Here is a 21,205-nt window from a genome sequence, read left to right as displayed (position 1 = left end):
CATCACTTTTAACAGCTGTTTGTCAAAAATTTCCCAAACAGATGTTTTATTGGACAAAAAAAAATCGCCCATTTGTAATAATTCAACAAAAATAGCATTTTTTCTTCCTTTTAACATTTATTAAATTGTATTAAATTTACAACGCCATGGTCATAGGCGCTTTCCCAGCTGCCAAATTGGGTGTTTTGGCTATAAAACAAATAAGTAAACCCATAGCAAATATAATAAAATCGAAAGCCAAAGAACATCCATTATTTCGTAACTATGTTTGCATGCCACCGGCTCAGCGTAAGTAAATTTTGGAAATTATTTGTTGCAAGTAAGGAACGCTAATACTCAATGCTATCTGTGTGTTTTCATTTTAATTAGTCTACAATTGGGTGGAGGTCAAAACGAAAATGTGGGCCTTAAACTTGGGTAAACCGGTTAATGTACCACCTCTAACAGAAGCCATGGCCGTGGAGCTGGGTGCCAATCTATTGGGTGAATTTATTATTTTCGCCATTGGTGCTGGTCTATTGATATTTGAATATGCTAGGTAAGTGGCTTTTAGGAATATATGTACATATAAGAGTTGTGTCCAAATAAGATGAACTTCAAATTTTCTTTATTCATCGAAGTTGAAATCTAAAAAAAACTTTAAATTTCTTTTTCAGGCAAACAAGCAACGAAGCTAAAAAACTAGAAAAAGCTAAACTAGAAAAGGATGAACTAACCAATCGTTTAGCCGAAATGACATTCCGTTTGGAGCGTCAAGATGCCCAATTAAGAGAAATGACCAGGGTCTTGGCCGATATAGGTAAGTTTTGGAATATAGTGCACTGCTTAACTTATAGACTAAAGCAATAGTTACTAATAAAGTCTTCTAAAATCCTAAAAGATCAATTAAAAGTAGCTTGCTACAATCTACTAGAACATTTGAAACAAGAAACGCTAACAACTAAAACTGAAATTAAGGATAAAGAAACACTTAAAAATCAAGTATAGAAAATTCAAGATGCTAAAAATTGTAACTGATAAGATAATTTATTTTTATTATAAAACTTCTATATCATTTTTTTGTTTTCCTTAGTTGAGAATTTTTTTTTTTTTTTTTTGGATTTGCAAATTTTATTTTGTGTATAAAACTAAAAATATCGCTTCCTTTTTTCCTTACAAATTTGTTTAAATCCGTTTCCCCCTACATTACATTAAGTTATTGCTTTAATATGTTTTTGCCTTTAAGTTCTTGTTTTTCTTCATTTTAATCATCATCGCTTTTCCTTTTTCCAGAATCACGTTCAATTTTCAGATGGACCAAAGATAGAATACAAGAATATCAGCCATTTAATCCAGACACACCAAATCAAACATCACCATCACACTATCAGAAAATATCACCCTATAATCCTGAGGGTGGTCTTATTATGAGAGCCCTACATTTCCTAGAAACCCAAGTGTTCACAAATGTAAAACCAACAGTACAGACCATAAGTGTAAAACCAGTTGAACAACAGACACAAATCACTGAAACTCCTTTACAAAACATGACCCAAGTCTCAGAAGAAGATGTGGCTACTGCTGCTGCTGACGATGAAGAATTAGTTGTTAAATCTAACAAAGAACGTCCTACTCTAAAACAGTGACTACCAGAGAATATTGAGCTTACAAATGCATTGGCTAAGCTTAAATATGAAATTGATTTAGCTTACTCAAATTTTACTTCGGGAAGAGATTAGTCATTTAGTTTTGTATTTGAATATTGTTGATCAATATTTAAAATAATGTCTTTTGCTATGAAAATAGAGTGTATTAATTATAGTTTGGTACTTAAATGTTTAACACAGCATTTATTACAACAACGTTTTGTATAATTAAGTATCAAAAATATAAAATATAAATAGAAACCTGCTTTTTTATTTGTTGTTTTTCCCCTCTGTTAAATTATAAAATAAAAGTTATTAAATGTTAATTTGTAATAAAAATAATTGTTTTATTTTTAGTCATTTTACTGATGTTATTCTCTCTCTCTCTCTCTTTTAACTTTTGTAGGCGCTCTTAAAAAGGCCAATTCTAAACTAACTCAAATGGCTAACACGCCCTTACCTCCCCCACCTGTAACTGTGCCACAAACTACCACCAGCAACACCGCCCCCATTGTTGTAGAGTCTAAAATGTTAAAAGATGAAAATCTTATTAAAATACAAAAAATGTCTTATTCCACTAGAGGATTTTGAGTAAAGAGAAATGTGCAAATAAAATCTTTAAAGTTAGTAAATTATAGTAAAAATTCACAAATAAATTTGTAATATTTATAAAGGACAATAAACAAAATACCTATTCTTATTATTTGAAAAATGATTTTTGCAAATTTTTAAATCCAAAACTTGTTCAACATCAGTTATATTTGCTAAATATTTTATTTGTTTTCAATGTAAGAAAATTAATTTTCATGAAAAATTTCCTAATTTTCGAACTAAGATCGAAATTTTAATTTGCAAAACAACAAAAGATATCTATAAATATTTTCAGAAAATTTTATTATATAAAAATACATATTTATTTATTTTCTTAAAGAATTTTGTTGAGAGATAATCCAAAACACAAACACTTAATTCTAAAAAAAATGAAAAAATAAAACTTAACATTAAATTCACAATTGGATTAAAAATAAAATTATATAAATAAGAAACTAATATTAATATTTACCAAAAAAAAAATACAAATATCGAAAAACTATTTTAATTAAATATGGTAATTATTAAATATCTTGATAATTTGTAAAACAATGTAAAGTACGTATTTCCATAGGATCATCGATTAAATCACGCAAATAATCACCAAACACTGAGGTAATCTTATACAAACTACGTTTAACAGCATTCTTTAGGGTAATCAAATTTCTATCTAGTTTTTTGCCATTCAAGTTGACATTATTTAGTTTATCTAATTCTCCCTTAAGTTTCAATAAGGCTTTGATAATTTGTGGCAAAACCACCTGCACCACCCCGTATTTATCTTCAGTGATAGAAGCAGCACAAACACCCGCCAGACCTTGCGTTAGCCAAACAATCATTTGAGAATTAGAGAGTAGGAAGGCAGTTTTGGCACCATCTGATTCGCCAAACATATAAAATAAACCGGGTATAGTACGAAAGGCGGTATTAAGGGCCTGTTCTAATTGCTTGGACATGTGTTCAAATTGAGCGTTAATGCGTTGTACGGCATTTGAAGTTTTCGGAGACATATTTGCGGGTGCCGAAGAATCAATGTTAGTAGTGGGAGCTTCACTAGCCATTCTACGTATGCCATAGGTTTCATTGTATTGTCTTAGTAGAATTTTCTCAGCTGCCTCGGTAGCAGTGGGTTTGTCAGTGTGACAAAATAATGGTGAAGATTTCATGGTTGATATGTTTTTAACCGAGGCAGTAAGTTCTTCTATAAAGGCGTTAATAAGCGAAAGACATTGACCAGACAGTTGATTCCAATTATAGGGATGGCCACCTGTTTTTATAAATATATTGAAATTATTGCTTAAAGATTAAGTAACGACAAAAATCTTACCCGGCACTGAGAGAGCAAATATTTCCTGTCTTTTACTAGGCATATGTGATGAAGCCAAAGTAAACAATTCCAAAGCTGCTAAATTTTGCACTACGGGCACTTGAGACATGCCCAAAGCTTCCACCAAGGTAATTTCTTTTTGGCCATCAGTAACAACGGGATTCTTTTCGATAACAAAATGCATTTCTTCAGCCAAAAATATGGAAAAGAATTTTTGCATTAAATTCATGTTGCTTAATATTTGTGAAGATAAAATCCAGGCATAAAACAACAGTCTCAAATTTGTGGCCACCGCAAAAAATGACACTATACTTTCCTCCAACTCAACACCAAAAAAGCGGGCAATACGATGATTTAACATACCACCAAAGAGACAATAGCCCAAAGCATAACATAGTGTGGGCACAAATGATTTTAGCAAAGAATTGTACAAAGTGGAGTACAGTAAGGAACGTATTTTCACTACTTTATTTTCCTGCAAAATGGGATAATCTACTTCAGGTTCCGAGCGTAAATTCTCCTTAATGAAATGATAACAACCCGCTGAGATGCCAGCACCCATAAGGAAGATATAATAGGAGTTTAAACAATCCATGGCATAGCATTTGTATAAAAGAGACCTAAAATATCAAATTGTTGTATATATAAAAATTGCCACAACATGTAAAAAATAAACAAACCTATAATCCATATGCAAGTATCGGGCATATAGCCAAGTAGTTAAGAAACCCATGGCCAGATGTATAACAAAGAAAGCAAATTTCCTCACGGCTGTACCCAACAGCCAACGAAAACGAGTGGCATAGTACTTCTTAACCGCCAAATGTGATTTACCTAATAAAATGCCATAAATAATGACCGCCGATATTAAAGGCATGATGGACAGCCAGGTGTAAAATGAAAACAGCAAACCCACTGTCTCAGTGATCCACATTACCGGGTGCAGCACATGAAAGTTGACAAACAGCAAAAATACGGCCAGTAAGAAAAACTGCATTGTAATACTTAAAGCCACCGCCGAGAGGCAACGGTATAGACATAGTTTTTTAGACTCCAGTATTAAGGAAGTCATTTTGTTGCCAGTTTTGTTTGAATTTCTTGCACAAACTTATATTTCTTAACCGGCTTTTTTTATTTTGAGGTTAAGTTATTTTCGCCAACTTTCAACAATATATTTAGGCGTTTTTTTTTTTTGTATTTCTTTGTATAATTATGAGGAATTTCGTTGCTGCATAAATTTATTAATATTTATTGATTTTATATAAAATTAAATGCTTTGTTTTGTAATTTCTTAGCGCGTCTTATTGCAATTTAAATGAAACAATAAATTGTCAAAGCTGTTTCGCACAAAAAAGTAAACAAACGACAACTGTTTATGGGCAGCACTGTTTTTTGACAATAAACTAACAGGGTTGCTTTTATTGGCACACTGAAAAATAAATACTTAAATAAATTTCACTTAATAATTTAAAAAAATTAAATAAAAAATAGTTATAGTTATACCCCCTTATTCACAAACAAAATTTTTATTTTATGAACAGTATATAACAGAGATACAAGCCGATGGGAAATGATCGGCGGCGGCGGCGCAACCATTTTGGGTCGGCGGCGGCGGCTTATTACAGAAAATATCGGCGGCGGCTAAATTGTCGGCTCAATTTAACTTTTTCTTTAGAAATTGACCTTATAAGGTTTATTATATTGAAAAATCTTTGTATAATAGTCTGTTACATAGAAACCTGTCTCTATATAAGTTTTTTTCTGCAGAAAATGGAAATTTATAGTAGTTTTCACTATTTTAATATTAGCACAATATTGTGTGGCAACTTTTTTCAATTTGCCATAAGAACTTAAAATAGTGGCAACTCCGTTCAATTTGGTGAAATTATGTTCTGAAATACATGTGTGATTCTAATCTTTATCAGCGGATACGTCTAAGCCGGCTTAGCTTTTGAGCCGAAAGAAGTCGGCGGCGGCGGGGCTTGCAAAATATTACCGGCGGCCAACCGCCGCCGATTTGAGCCGTCTCGGCTTGTATCTCTGGTATATAAATTAGATTTTGTATAGAAATATTGTTTTATAAACATTTTATAAAATAAAAATGTTGTTTGTGAATAAGGGGGCTAGAAAAACACTTCGAAGTTTCAGATTCGCTAAAAGTACTCTCAATTTAAAAACACAATCATTATTGTGATTTGTTAACACTAATTCACAACTATTTTAGATGTTTGGAAAAATAAGTTTAAAACTAAAATATTTTGTTATATATATTTAATGTTTTATTAAAATTAATTCAAAATATTACTAGGTATTAAATTTGTAAAAAATTCTATAAAAACCAAATATTTAACATATTTTATTTAAAACTTAAAATATTAATAAATATTTTCTTATCATTGAAAACAAATTAAAAAAATCTTTTACTTAATCAATTAAGAACTACATTTTGTATGTACTGTATAAAAATAACATTTAAAAGTGCTGCCAAGTTGCTGTGAAACATTTTGGGTAATAAGGTATTTTCTCAATTTGTTTCTGTTTCGTTTCCGTTTTATTTCACACGTATAAATTAATGTCCGTTTTGTAAATTATTAGAAGAACTTTTTAAAAATACGATTTTTTCAAACTGATCTTCAAGTAAGACTTCTCGATCATTGTTGCTGTTTTTGAGGCTACCTCAAGAAAGCTGGTAAGTTATAGGTGAAGTGAAAGTAATACATACTATATGAATGTTGTTATTGTTTTCTTGCGTGTTATATGTATGTATATTGAAAAAAATACGACTCTTTTAAATAAAATAGTGTCAAAATACATAAATTAATATGTCAACAAAATTAATTATGTAAATAAATTAAAAATATATAAACAAATTAAGAAACTTGTCAGAATATTTACAATAATTTTAAGTGTAATTTGTAACAGAATTTTGAAATACATATAACAATGATTTAAAGAACAAAATTGCCGAATTTATAGAAGAGAAAAATAGCAGGAAATCACTTTCCTAAAGGAAACAATATATAGTTTATTTCCTAATTTTTTTAAAATTTTTGTTATTACATACATAAGTACATACTTTTGTTAGGTTTTTTTCATATCCGTTTTATTATGTTGTTTTTTGTGGTAAAGCAGTGTGAAGGAAGTTATTGCAGTGTTATTTTCCTATATGTTTTATTTATTTTTATACTCTTAATTTCTGTTTATATCTCTTTGATTAATTTTAAGTATATAACCAGTGACGGTAAGTAGAAAATCAGTGATGGTAATCGAGGTACATAATGTTGTGTGGTTTAAGCTTTTAATTAAATTTATTTGATGAAATTTTAAAATGAATATATATATTTGATGGGAATCAAAGCTTTGAAAGAATAAGTAAGTTTATAATTATTTTTATGTCGTCATCAAAACACATCGTAATATTTTTCGTATATATCGTCACCTAAAACGCAAACGGCCCTATCTAACATTTTTAAAATTTTATAGAAGCAAAAAACTATTTAAATTGAAAAGTTTGTTTCTATCAACGTAATTTATTTGTAGTAAAAAGAAACTAATTATTTATTAGTGAAATCTATCATTTGTTACGATAGTTGACAATGGCGTATATAAAAATGGATGAATTGGACTTTATACATTTAATATTTAAATGTTTTTGTAGATAGGGCCTTTGGTTTTTTTGTCAACAAAATCGATATTTTTGGTCGGAGGAGTCCAATTTTTGGAGAGGACATTTGTTTTTATGCAATACATTAGATAACAATAAAATCGAATTTGAATTTTTGATTAGTTGTTGCCGTTTGCGTTTCAGGTGACGATATGTATGTTTAATAAACATTGTTTAAACATTTATATATCGTAAGTATAGACATACTTATAGACCCACCTTATTAGATTATTAGAAGGTGTGGAATGAAACATATATTTTTTTTGGAAAGGGCTATGTCCGTTTGTTAATTAACAATTTTTATTTCTTTTTTTTTCTATACGTCGAAATTTTGAGATAAAATGGTTTTTGTTAAGCATCCTTCTTCAGTAGTGATAGAAAAATATTTGAAAATGAGAATGCATTTTTGGGATATTTTGGGAACCTAACAATCAACTCAGAAAAAAATTCAATAATATACAATTTACGTCTTCATTAACCAACTTTTTATCAGATTTCTCTATTTTTGCCGGATTTTTTGTAATTTTTTGATCATTATTTTTAAAAATTCAAAAAAAAAAAAAAAAAAAAAACAATAAAATTTGAAAAAATTATTGACATTTTATTGCTGAATTACAAACTTACGGATCTGAATTTATCCCTCATAGTTCATTTCTTACATTCCCACTTATAATTTTTCCGAAAAATTCTTAGAAGTGTGTGTGATAAAAATGGCATCTATTCACCAAGATTTAAGATTATTGCAACGTAATTTTAAATATTTTTGTGACAGGAATCCATTGTTACAGAGTTGTGAGGAAGCCCAATAAAATTTTTTGTATACAAAATAACTACATCCCTAAATATTTAATTTTGTTCTCCTAATTCCTCCTAATAATTCAAAAATTTGACGTCATAGATTTTTTAAATATATTTTCTGGCCAAAATAAAGAAATCCATATAGGTTTTATATCATGAGCAAAATCGTTGTAAACTAGTGTAATTGGACTATGTGGCCAATTATCGTTCCAATAAAATATAAAACACAGAAATCAGTTAAAAATTGTAAAAGTTATTACAATTAGATATTTTGGTGTCACAAAACACTTAAATGAGAAATGTTTCAAAAAATTTAACATATTTTGGGAAAAATATGGCCTTCGGTAGGTTAGTGGTTAGTGTTCTAGTCTGGTAGACCGAAGGTGGTGGGTTCGAGCGCACAACAGGCCTAATAGAGGCCTAGGTGTATTTCTTCGGATTTGATGTATATATTGTACATCCTCTTTCAAACTAACTAACTAACTAGTTTCTATCCTCATTAGAATACGGTATACGTATTTCATATACCGTTATGGTCTTGCATTGGTAACACTTCAGAAGGCTATTGCAAATTGCGATTTGAATTTTTTGGACTTCAGTAAAAAATTATTTTGGTAAAGTTTTTCGAAATCAGGCGTAATTCTTTACTGGTATGAATTTATATATGTTGTACGAAACTTCAGATAATAGGAAAAACATATATGTACATCTAAGGTTTTAGTAAAATCGAATTATGTTAACCCATAAACTGTGAAGGTCAAACTCAAATTATGCAATATTAAGGGAATTTTTATGAAACCATAGTAAAATATTACATATTTTGTTTCCAATCAATTTAAATGAAACTTGAGAAAACTAATAATGAAGACCGATATTAACCCATAAACGTAAATATACTTTTATAATTAAAGGAAGAAAGAAATTCCGTAATGTGAGAACAAAATACTCAATACCATATACCGAGAAAATTCGGTTTCACCGCTTAAAAATACATAAAATCGAAATTGATTTTAAAAGTTATTGAAAACCTTCATTTCGTTGGTCAGTGTTATTTTTTAACTTTTACTTTTTTTAGTTTTAACTATTAATTACACAGGCCGACAAAATTTGAAAGAAGTCAAAAGCCTGAGACCATGTTATACTTTCCACGCTGAATCCGAATCTTAGATTTTCTCCATCACATCTTTTTTTTTTTTTTTTTTTTTTTTTCATTTTACTTATTATTTATTGAATCTTTCTTACATAGAAATTTACAATAAGTATTGAAATCTTAACCTAAACTATAACTAACGTCGTTATTGCCACTGCAATTTCAACAAAAGTTCTCGATAATTTGATTATCTGGCAAAATCCAATGTTTCCGTTCTTCTCAGTCGTCTATGACCCTCAAATGACAGCAACTCCCTGGCAAGGGGATTTGGGTGATCCATTAGTTTCGACAGGTAGGTTAAACAAGAGAGTTTGATCTCCTCGCGTATTATGGGGACATTGAGATCCCTATGAATATTACTATTGCGAATGTACCACGGGGCACCTGTTATTGACCTTAACAGTGCTGACTGCTTTCTTTGTAATTTTTCAACATTAGATGAGGAGGCTGTTCCCCACAGTTGAATGCCGTATAGCCATATCGGTTTTATAACTGTTTTGTACAAAAGCACTTTGTACTCCAAGTCTAGAGCAGACCGTGGTCCAATTAGCCAGTACAATTGAGCTGACTTTAATTTTATTTGTGTAACCTTGGCTTCAATGTGGTGAGTCCATGTTAAGCGGCGATCAAGGTGGATACCAAGATATCTCACATGGCTTTGTTCAGGAATTTTTATATTGTTTATCTGCACGGGAGGACAATTTTCCCTTCTTAAAGTAAATGTAACGTGAGTACATTTTGTAGCATTGACTTTTATTTTCCATTTGTCCAGCCATTTTTCCAATTCGCCGATGTGAAACTGGAGTTGTTCAGAAGCTATTGAAGGGTTTGCATGCATGCTTACAAAAGCGGTATCATCCGCAAATGTAGATGTGTGAGTCAGTGCGCTCGTTGGCATATCTGCAGTATATAAAATATATAGGAGCGGACCTAGAATACTCCCCTGGGGTACTCCAGCAGATATTTTTCGACGTGAAGAGATCACATCTTTAGATCTGATTTGAAAAGATCTTTCATATATGTAATTTTTAAGCAGTTTGTGAACATTCGCAGGTAGTAATGTGATAATTTTGTGTATTAGTCCATCGTGCCAGACTTTATCAAAAGCTTGAGAAATATCTATGAATAATGCAGAGCAATATTGCTTGCTCTCGAAGGCCTTCCGAATAAGAGTTGTTATTCGATGTACCTGTTCGATAGTGCTGTGCTTTCTTCTGAAACCAAACTGATGGCCAGGAATAATGCGATTATCGTTAAAGTGTACTAAAAGGCTTTCAAGCAATAACTTTTCAAAAAGTTTTGAGAATAAAGACAACAGGCTAATGGGACGGTATGATGTCACTTGAGTGACATCTTTCCCCGGTTTTGGTATCATAACAATCTCGGATACTTTCCATGAGTTAGGGAAGTATCCAATACGTAGCATCGAGTTAAAGATGAACAAAATAATTCTCAGTGCTGAATTGGGCAGGTTACTTATCATCGTGGTAGTAATTTTATCTATACCAGGTGATTTTCCTGCCTTTAGACCTTTGATTGTCATCTTCACGGTAGAGAACCGGAATTTTATTGGGTGTGGAACCACATTATTTATAATGTTAGCACTAATAGAAGAATCTGTATCATTTTGAGTAAACACATTCTCCAAGTGATTGGCGAATGCTTCAATTTTTTCTGACGTATTTCTTGCCCATTGACCATTCTGGAGGCGTATAGGTGACTCATATGCAATAGGGCACTGCATATTTTTAACAGCTTTCCAGAGACTATATTCTGTTTTCTTAGTAGGGTCTAAGTTTTTGAGATAATTTCTCAGATTAGATTCCTTATTATCCTTTAAAGCGATGTGAAGTCTTCTTTGGCACTGATTAAGTTTAACCTTTATGTTTGGAGATCGTGATTGTTGCCATTGACGTCTGAGTGTTCTCTTTTCTTTAATAAGAGACTCAATGTTCCTAGGACATTTCGATTTTTTGAAGTCTCCCAAGGTGACTGGGGGTGTAGACACTTTGACAGCATCTTGTAAGATATCCGTAAATATATCGACAGCGAATTGTATTTCATGGTCATTCTTCAATGAAATGTTTTGTGGCAGGTGTGAGCTAACATACATTTTATACTTTAACCAGTTCGTTTTCTTGTTAGGGAAACAAGAACAATAGTTTTCCAATTTATTTGGGGTTTCTAATAACGTTAAAATTGTAGGCGAGTGGTCTGACGAGAGGTCCAATGAAGGGATCACTGAAATAAATTCTCGTTTTATATTTTTGATTACAGCAAAGTCAATTAGATCGGGAATCTTATTGAGGTCTGTAGGCCAATAGGTAGGTTGGCCACTAGATATGGCATCTAGTCTGTTGTACGATATTGCTTCTAGCAATTGTCTGCCTTTGGGAGTAATGAGGCGAGAGCCCCAAAATGTATGTTTTGCATTATAATCACCAGCTGCTATGAATCTTGGGCCAAGAGTTTTAAAGTATTCGAGAAACTGCTCTCGATTAACATTATACCTAGGAGGACAATATATTGAAGATATTGTAACTCGACTATCAGGTATATTTATAGAGGTGGCCTGGATATGGTCCTTTTTGTATTCTGGCATTGGGAAATGTCTAATATTTTTTCTCACTAAAATGGCTGTTCCACCAAGGGCTCTGCCACTTGGATGTTTTGTATCATAAGTGTAGTATCCATTAATTCTGAAACAATTCTTTAGGGTAAAGTGTGTTTCAGAGACGAGTAGTACGTCAATTTCCTGAAGTAGCAGGAATTGTTCTACTTCATTCTTGTGTTGGCTAAGGCCGTTAGCATTCCAAAAACAAATTCTTAGAGAATTCATTTTTTATTTAGCAGGATCTGCATGAGCATGCTTTGATTCTGCATTAATTGTTGAAACATATTTTGCATATTTGCCATGAAACTGTTCATGGTTTGAATTAGATTCTCAATAGAGCTCTGAGAATTTGTTTCGGGTGCAGGCACACCCTCTTTTAATGCATGTGCATATGAAAATAATGGGGCATTATTTTCATTGTTTGATTGCAAATTCTCATTATTCTTATTTGTAAGACTTCTATATTGGGCACTAGAAGTTTGATTTGCATTCATTTGGGTAACGGAACCCTCTTTTGTCGTATGGGCATACGATTTATTCTGATTGCTTTTATTTGTGATACTTCTATATTGAGCACTAGAAGTATTAGGAAGGCTTGGGAAGTTAGAAGCTTTATATTGAGCATATAAAGGTCTTCTGGCCTTATTTGATTGTTGGATGTGTAGATATACTGGACATCCGCGATAGTTAGCAGTGTGATTTTGACCACAGTTACTGCATTTTCTTTTATTGTTATCTGTTTTTGGGTAAGGACAATCTTGACTCTTATGGATGTCTCCGCATCTCACACAAACAGATGGTAATTTGCAGAAAGTTCTGGTGTGACCGAACTCTTGGCAATTTAGGCATTGAGGAGGACCTCTGCGCTTAATGGGTTCCTCTACAGTTATTTTGCGATTGAGAAGATATCTTAAACTGTATATTGGATGAGTATCACCCTTTTTTTTCAATTGTGAAGAGTTAAAAGTAATTTCAACTCTAAACATTGGTTGGGGAATTTTGTCCTTGTTAAATATATTGTGAATGGACTTCACTTCATAACCTTCAGACTCTAGCGCCTTTTTAATGTCATCAGTTGGTACAGAGCTGTCTACACCTTTGATAACTACTGTCAAACCCTTTGCACTTTTTAGTTGATACGTGTAATAATTTCTTTTCTCAGAATCAAAACTATCAACTATTGTTCTAAAAGACTTTTCTGAATAAGTCTGTATTTTTGTTTCCTGAATGTTTCCTTTCCGTAGAGAGACTACATGGAAATTTTCTTTGCCTACAAGTTGGGACAACTTATTTACCAATAGATTGGTGGTAGGTTCGCGCAAATAGAGGGGAGGTGGCTTTTGGTCTTTTAAAGTCATGGATGGTACTTTTTCACTTTCTTGGTTATCAAGCAGTGCAAAACGATTTTGACTTACGGAATTTGTTTTCGCTTGTTTTGGATTTGGTTCCAATTTTGAAGTCCTAGGGCTGGACTTACGTTTTGCATAAGTGACATAACGGTCCATTCCCGTTTGGATCTTTTGCGTTTTATGCGAGCTCAATAAATTTGGAGTATTTTTTGGTATGGCACCAGTATTCTTTGACATTGGGCTTGAGTGACCCTCCTTATCATTAATGGTTTTCACAGTGTTAATATTGTTATTGGTACTATTTGTGATATTGTTCACATTAGCATTACTATTTACATCAACCATTGAATCAGTTGTTTGATTATCTATTTTTTCTTTTGCTTTGTCTTCCACACAATTGTCTTGTTTTGGCGCACTTGAGAGAGGAGATCTCTCGTTTGTTGTTGTTTTTGAATCTGTTGTTTGTTTATTTATTTTTTCTTTTGCGCTATTATCTACACAATTGTTCTGTTTTGGCGCACTTGAGAGAGGAGATCTCTCGTTTGTTGTTGTTCTTACACTTAAATAGTTTTTATGATTTTTTGGGTCATAATTATTGTTGTTGTTGCATGGAGAGCTCATAACAAAGTATGCATTTTTTCCATTGCTACTGAGCCTCCTTTCACTTGTTGGAGAGTTAGAGAAACTCATGCACAATAACACACACTACACTCTATTTAAGGTTTTGTTGTTATTTTTTTCTTTTTGTATACTTTTTGCTTTTTTATAAATTGTTTTGTTAATAATTGCATTAACAAAAACGACAATTTATTTAATTTAAATGTATTTTTAATATTAAAAATAAATAAGTATGTATTTAATTAGCGTCCATTCGCTGTTACTTATCTTTTTTTATATTTTTATTAAGAATTTATATTCACAATGTTATTTTCCTGTGAGAGCGATTTAAAACACGTCTATCCACTATCAATCTGGGTTTTGAAATATCGCAATTGTTGGCCCTTTTTGAAACATTAAAACAGAGTAAAGAAAATTTTATTTATACAATTTTGTAAGCCATCTAAAGTCCATTCTGTCAACTCTAAAATAAAGGCTTAACATCTGGTATAACTTCTTTCTTCTTCGAGATATTTTTACCTAAAGCTTGATACAACAACAAATTTACAAAAACTGAAGTTTTCATACATTTCGCCTTTATTTTACAAAAATCATACACATATATTCACATTTTACACATTTTTTGATGTATCTAACTTAAAAACTACAAAATGTTACTTCTAGTACCTTTTAACACATTCGAAACAATTTTAGTACTTTTTCAACTTGTATTTTCCAAGTATGTACCAAACTTGAACAATACCATCTCTGAGCCGCCGCTAAACATTTGTATACACTTGCACTAAAGCTCTCTTAGCTCTTTAGTCATTTTCGCTGTGAGTTCGTTAGAGTGCGGTCGTGTTGTGTTTAAACGCGGACGGTCAATTGAAAAGTTTTTTTTACCGATTTTAACAAATTGTAAAAAAGAAAAAACGTTTAGAAAAATAAATAATAAAGTTTTTAAATGTGAAAAGAAGAAATTAAAAAAGTAAAAAAAAAATAGAAATATCTAATACAAAAGCCACAATAGAAAGTGCAAAAGAATATGAATAAAATATTGTAATAAATATTGGTATTTAATACGAAAAAAATATATGTAAAAAAATAATATTTGATTGTGTGAGAGTATTTTTTGGTGTGAAAGAAAAAGAGTCAAAAGAAAAATTCGCAAATAAAAAATTAAAAAAGAATTAACGTGTGTGTTTTTTTGTTGCTTGCTGTCTTTATTCATAATATTTTAAATAATTGAGAGCTAGTGCTAATATTGAAAGAGGAAGAAGTGAGGAAGTGGCAAGAGAAGTGCGAAAATCAAAATACAAGTAATTTTGTGTATGAGAGCTCCACTAATTAAAATCAATTTAAAAAATATTTAATATAATAAAACAAGTGAAGAAGAAAAGGAATATTGTATACAAAATACAAGTGAAGCAAAGAAATAAATCAATAAATTGTAATTGAAATATAGAAAAAAAAATGAATAAATTTCGTCGTTAGTGAAAAAAATTTACGTAAAAATACAAAAAAAAAGCTATTAGTGCGTAATTGTGTTTGTTCAAAAAGTTTGCGAATATTATTAGAAGGCAGAAGAAAATAAACAAAAACAACAACAATAATATTTTGTATAAGCTTTTGTGCGTAATATTGAGGTCATTCATCAAATATCAACGAAGTAGATGAATAATAATAGAAACAACAACAAAAACTGAATCAAAAACAAACATACAAGTGTAATTTTCAAACAATTTTCCTAATGTTGTAATTGTAATGTAAAGTTGTTGTCGTTTCTAGTGTGTTCCGTTATGTTTAGTTTAGTTTTCAATTGTTTGGTTGGGTGATGCAAAACCAACCAAATAAATAAATAAGTAAGAGAAAAACAACAACCACATAGTAGTGGAATTTTTGTTTGTGTATCAAACTAAAAGAGAGTGAGCAAATGAATGAGTGAGTGTAAATAATTGTGCGTGCAAATAACAACAACTAAACAGCTGCTTTGCCCTTAAAAATAGCAACAACAAACACAACAACGTGAGCTTAACTAATACTACGTAATCAAATTTTAATGTGAAATGTAATGAAATGAAAGGTGTTATTTTGATAAATTAAGCTGTAAATAAAATAGACGTTTATTTGAGAGTAAAACAAAACAAAAAAAACCAATTGAATCGTAAAAACAGGTGTAAAAAAGAAAATTAAAAAAAGCAAAATTACTACCCAAAGAAAATAAATATGTAAACAAAACCTAGAGAGGGAGATAAAAAAATTGTTAATTTAAAACACATGTGTATGAAAAGAAAACAATTGTTTTTTTTATTTTATTAAATGAAACAAATAATAAAATAAAGCTAACGAATTAATTAATTAATTATCTTTAAACAAATTTGTGTCAAATACATTTTGTATATATTGTTTGTGTATCTTCATCTCTTATATCTTCAACATATACGAAAATTCAAGGTGTGTATATTTTTGTTGTTATTGTTGTTGTGTTTCTTTTCCATATTAAACGAAAAAAAATTATATATAAATGTTCTGCTTGTTGTTGTACAATGTATATTTTTATAATTATTACTCCATTCACCTACTTTCGTGCTTAATATATTTTTTAAACTCCCCCTTCGCTTTCTTATCACTGGAAGAAGAAAAAAAACAACAAAAAAAAACTTATGAGCACAGAAAATAATAAAAACAAAAAGTATAAAAATAAAAAAATTTAAAAAGCAACAAATCAGAGATGAAAATGTTGGTACATTTGTACAATTTTTGGTACAACTTTTAAGTGTAAAATTACATAGCCCAATAGATTTTTAAACCAGAGACTAAAGTATAATTTTCTAAATGATTGAGCAGCTCCGAATTGGAATATGACAACAGATTTTTTTATAGTGTTTTCGAGATATGGGATCTCAAATTTTGATAAAACTCAATTTTTGGTCAATTTCTAAAACAGATTATGATTTAATTTAATCCTTTAGAAAATAATACCTTGGTCTCTGGGTTTAAACTTTTTTAAAATTGTGCTATTTGTGATTTAATTAAAAATATGAGCATATGCCGGTTTTAAATCATACGTACAGAAATTATTTTGAAATTTATTTTATTTATAAACCGATTAATATTGATTTGACCACTGAAAGGTAGATAGATTCTTGTTTGTTATACTACTTATAATCCCAAGTTAACTTTATTTCAAAAGAAGTCCCGTCAGGATAAAGAACTGGGAGCCTATCCAACCGATCACCTTCAAAACACATGATCTAGGAGATACCTAGAATTGTTAGAACTGATATATTTTTTTAGGCATAAAAGAACTTAGGTCTTTTTTGATGGTATTGCCAACCGACGAACCTTTTTAAATTTAAAAGTACTTTTCGTTTTTTACCGATTGTGAAATAAAGCAATTTTGAGAATTCGAATTTTTAAATAGTTTTACTGGTTAATATAACTAATTTATATACTCGCCTGTTGACTAGTTTGAAAACTATAATCAAGGCGAATTCAGATAAATTGGTGGCAGTTCGGCAACAACAAAATTTTCCATGTAATTTGTTCTTGCATTTGGTACGCACCGATTTCAAAATCAATAAATGCGGCTTATTCATTTAATGAAAATGATTTGTAATATTCTTTTGTTTTATAAAAAATGTTTGAGTGGAATAATGTTTGTTCTAAATGAATAATTCTACTTCGGCAGATTAATTTTGCAAAACGTAATTAATATTTTTGTGAAAAATAAACATAAAAATTAAAAATGTATGGAAAACTGATATACCGAATGAAACAATCTTTGTTGTAAATGGAAAATTATACTCCGGCGAAGTAATTTTTAAGATTTGCACCTTGTAGACAGCTGCCGCCGGACGGGTAAATACCTCATATGGGTTTTGTTATGAAAAGCGTTCCGGAACAGAATTTTGTTAGTTAATCACATTATATACACAGTGTAAATATAAAACAATTTATAAAATTCGGATCGAAAAATTTGACCATAAAGTAGAAGACAGCTGCCGCCGGTCGGGTAAATATCTTATGTGTTTTTTTTTAATATAAAACAATATTGTTTAATTTGTTAACATTTAATTGAAAAAATATAATTGTTATATTAAGTTGCTACATTCGCACCAATTATTCATTATTTATAGAAAGAAAAATATTTGTATACAAAATGCTTGGTATTTTCAGATTTTTTACATAAATTATTCAAAATACTAACGAAGTTTTTCTCTATTTTAACGGAAATTTTAAAATTTAAAAATGTAATCAATAACAAACTCTGACATCTTAGCGTACCAGCCAATGAAGAAAAAAAAATCAGCTAATTGAATAACACCACCTTATGTGAATTCGCCTTGACCAGAATGTTGACTAGGGTAATGGCAAGTTTATTAACTAGTCTATGAAGACTGTTTAGTATTCACTAGTCTATGGAAGATTTATGGACTTGTCTATTGAATAATCTAAGATCTAGCCATGTACTAGCGTAGAGTTTTCTATAAACTATTGACCAGTTTAGGGAGTATTGTATTAACTATACTCAAACTGATTGAGTTAGTTTATGAGTTACTAGATACCCGGTTTCTATAAATATTGTTGTATTATTTTCCGGTGTCAAAATGTTAAAAATTAAACAATGTACCTTTCCATCCCTGACTGACGTTTCAAATTGTGAAAGAATTTGGAGTTAATTTCACTTCTATTTAAGAAATGTCAAAATATTTTAAGAACAATTGTATAAGTTCCAATTCAAGATAAATTTTACATCACAAAAGTACAATTTTTATAGTGATGATTTAACTACTACTAGTACTTTCCCTACTTTTATACAAAATATAACTTTATAATACTCTCTTCTTAGCGTTAATTCTCTTCTAACTCATACTCTCTTATTATTTTCCTAACAAATAAAAACATTGACAATGAATTCTCTCTTATAAGAAAAGTAGCAAAAAGAAAACAAACATTCTCTTACTCATTCCATGCTCTCGCTATTAACTAAAAAACCGACACGAATTGCAATTGATTTTGTAAATAAATATAGAAAAATATCTTCAAAAAAAAATTAAAAAATCAACAAGAAAACTTATGTAAATATTAAATATAGTATTAATATTCTAACTATAATATATTACATTTTTTAACATAACCAAATAAATCAAATAAGAAATTTGTCTAACGATACAAAAGAAAGAAAACTGTGTCAAGTGTTTATAATAAGATTATCTTTCTATTTATCCCAAAATGCAACCAACGAAAAAAGAGGAAACAAATATTTGTGGTCTGTGTGTGTACATATTTGGTGCATGTGGTGTTTTTATATCTTTTGGATTCATTCATTCAGCTTTTTTTTCTAGTTGTATGTATAAAAGTGTATAGAGTACATTTACCAAACATGTTGTAATATAAAGTGAGAGCTTCATGTTGTTTGTTTGTTTGTTTTCTTTTGTACATGTGGTTGGTAGGTTGTTGTTTCAAACAACAATCATTGAATATTTATGTATGTTACGGACAAAAAGTTGGTAATAAAAAAAAACCATCATAAGTAGTTTACGATAACTGTGAAATGAATAGAAAAGAAGGTGTTTAAATGGCATAATTAATGGATTTTTATTGGTAGATTAATATTTAAGGGTGTTTGCAAGTCAAGTAGTCTTTTATTAACGCAAAATTTAGTTTCAATTGCTTATTCAAATTAGGAAATTAGGACTCATGGTTTACAAGATTATAGATTATGTGTTCGATTTAATGAAATTAAAATAAAATTTGAATTAAATATTGATTTTCCAAAATAAAACAAGTAAGAGTGTTATATTCGGCTATGCCGAATCTTATATACCCACCATCAAACCGTATGCTTCCCCTATAAACATTAGGGTGACATTTGGAATAGACCATATATGTATGGGGATAGGATCCATTATGGACCGATCCTCAAAAAAATTGTTTTTGAGAGATTTTTGCTCGTAAGATACTTTCTTATGACGAATTTCATCACTATGCTTGTATTTTTTTTTATCCAGTAATGAGAGTTAAAGTCATTTTCTGAAGGGGACCTTATATAGAGTGTAGGGTCAATTATGGACCCATCCTCATAAAATGTGCTACAGAGATTTTAACTCATATGAAACTTATGTCGAATTTCATCGATATACTCATGTTTATCCAGTAATTAGCTTTAAAGTTATTTTGTGGAAGGGACCTTATTTGGGTGTAGGGTGAATTATGGACTCATAAAATTTGGTACAAAGATTTTGTCTTGTAGGAAACTTACTTATGACCAATTTCATCGCAAAACTCGTAATTTTAAGCCAGTAATGGGTGTTAACGTCATTTTCTGAAGGGGACTTTATATAGGGGGTAGGGTCAATTATGGACCAATATTCATAAAATTTGGTAGAGATACTTTTAACCAAACAAACCTTACCTATAGGGAATATTTGTGTAAAATTTTAACCTTCTAGCTTTTTCCGTTCGGACTCTATCGCGTTTTCAACAGACAGACGGACATGGCTTGATCTTCTTAGAATTTAATAAGGACCCGGAATATACATACATATATACTTGTGTGGGTCTATGACCAATATTTTGATATGTTACAGACGGAATGACAAAAACAATATACCCCCATCTTTTTTGATGGTGGGTACAATTAAAGTTTTTTTGCAAATTTTTTTGCAAATTAGTTTTTTTATAATTTTTGTAAATAAAATCTGATATTTTAGAAAATGTCAAATCTTTAGTGAAATATCATAGTTTTTGTAAAATAACAGTTTTTTGTGAAAAATGTGAGTTTTAGTAAAACTTTTGTGATAAAATTAGTTGGGTTCCATTGCCGGCAGTAGCTCTGGTTAATTATAATCATCGCCTAGTTCACCTAATATAGAATACAGATGTTGTTATAAATGAAAACCCAATATAAACATAAAATTCCATTCTCATCACTTTTAAATGACCAGTAGCAAATGTGGCTATTAAAAAAACCCCATAATTACAATAAAGCACATCGAATGAATCCCTGTTTATTAACCAACGCTGCAGTCAAAATTCTAATTAAAATTTCAAACATGATAGCATGAGTATTAAATCGAAATGATGACAATTCCTCGTAAATCAAAGTAAACGAGAGAAATATTTGTAAACTCATATTTTTAATTAAAATGATTGTTTAATAAAGGTAATCACGGTTTCATGACACTGACAGTGACGTTTTCATTTTAAATTAAAATCAAATACAATCAATAATAAAGCAACACAGACCCTTCTTTAAACAAAATGAATGAATAAATTAAAAAAAACAAACGTTCTACACAATACAAAGTACTTGAAATTGTCAACACGTACCACACAACACACACACATACTTATAATATACACATGAAAAGGAGAGTGAATGTGAAAAAGGAGGCAACAACATACAATTGATTATGATTTCATATGTCAGGAATATTGAAGTGACTCAAAAAAATTTTTTACACAATTTCTTTAGAAGAAAAGCT

The 21,205-nt window shown here is 30.3% G+C and overlaps 3 protein-coding genes across 10 annotated transcripts in view; 2 read left to right on the top strand and 1 right to left on the bottom strand.

Moving 5' to 3' along the window:
* The first annotated feature begins 38 nt into the window (after positions 1 to 38).
* LOC119604336 (putative OPA3-like protein CG13603) lies at positions 39 to 2,310 on the top strand. 2 transcript variants are annotated; one of them, XM_037956917.1, is made up of 4 exons: positions 39 to 288; positions 370 to 538; positions 657 to 799; positions 2,032 to 2,310. In XM_037956917.1, exons 1-4 carry the CDS (start codon positions 147 to 149, stop codon positions 2,214 to 2,216), a joined length of 639 nt encoding a protein of 212 aa, XP_037812845.1. In that variant the 5' UTR covers positions 39 to 146; the 3' UTR covers positions 2,217 to 2,310. The 2 variants fall into 2 exon arrangements, with proteins under 2 accessions (XP_037812845.1, XP_037812836.1); XM_037956908.1 differs by lacking the exon at positions 2,032 to 2,310 and adding an exon at positions 1,273 to 1,963.
* Positions 2,311 to 2,498: 188 nt separating this feature from the next.
* LOC119604237 (nucleoporin Ndc1) lies at positions 2,499 to 4,917 on the bottom strand. Its single transcript, XM_037956728.1, has 3 exons — positions 4,224 to 4,917; positions 3,544 to 4,163; positions 2,499 to 3,483 (listed from the first exon to the last, which is right to left on the bottom strand). The coding sequence occupies exons 1-3, from the start codon at positions 4,613 to 4,615 to the stop codon at positions 2,741 to 2,743; spliced, it is 1,755 nt and encodes a 584-aa protein (XP_037812656.1). The 5' UTR covers positions 4,616 to 4,917; the 3' UTR covers positions 2,499 to 2,740.
* An 11,085-nt stretch (positions 4,918 to 16,002) lies between these two features.
* LOC119604173 (transcription factor SPT20 homolog) overlaps positions 16,003 to 21,205 on the top strand; it is a 329,355-nt gene continuing 324,152 nt past the window's right edge. For all 7 annotated transcript variants that reach the window (XM_037956656.1, XM_037956661.1, XM_037956653.1 and 4 more), the window contains exon 1: positions 16,003 to 16,169. The gene's annotated coding sequence lies outside the window, so the exon portion shown is untranslated. The remainder of the gene's footprint in view (positions 16,170 to 21,205) is intronic.

The sequence above is a fragment of the Lucilia sericata genome, unplaced genomic scaffold (genome assembly GCF_015586225.1).
Source record: "Lucilia sericata isolate MDLA Ls3-8-SP2 unplaced genomic scaffold, ASM1558622v1 Contig000012F_arrow, whole genome shotgun sequence".
In the NCBI taxonomy this organism is placed as follows: Eukaryota; Metazoa; Arthropoda; class Insecta; order Diptera; family Calliphoridae; genus Lucilia; species Lucilia sericata.
This window is presented reverse-complemented; position numbering and strand designations above follow the sequence as displayed.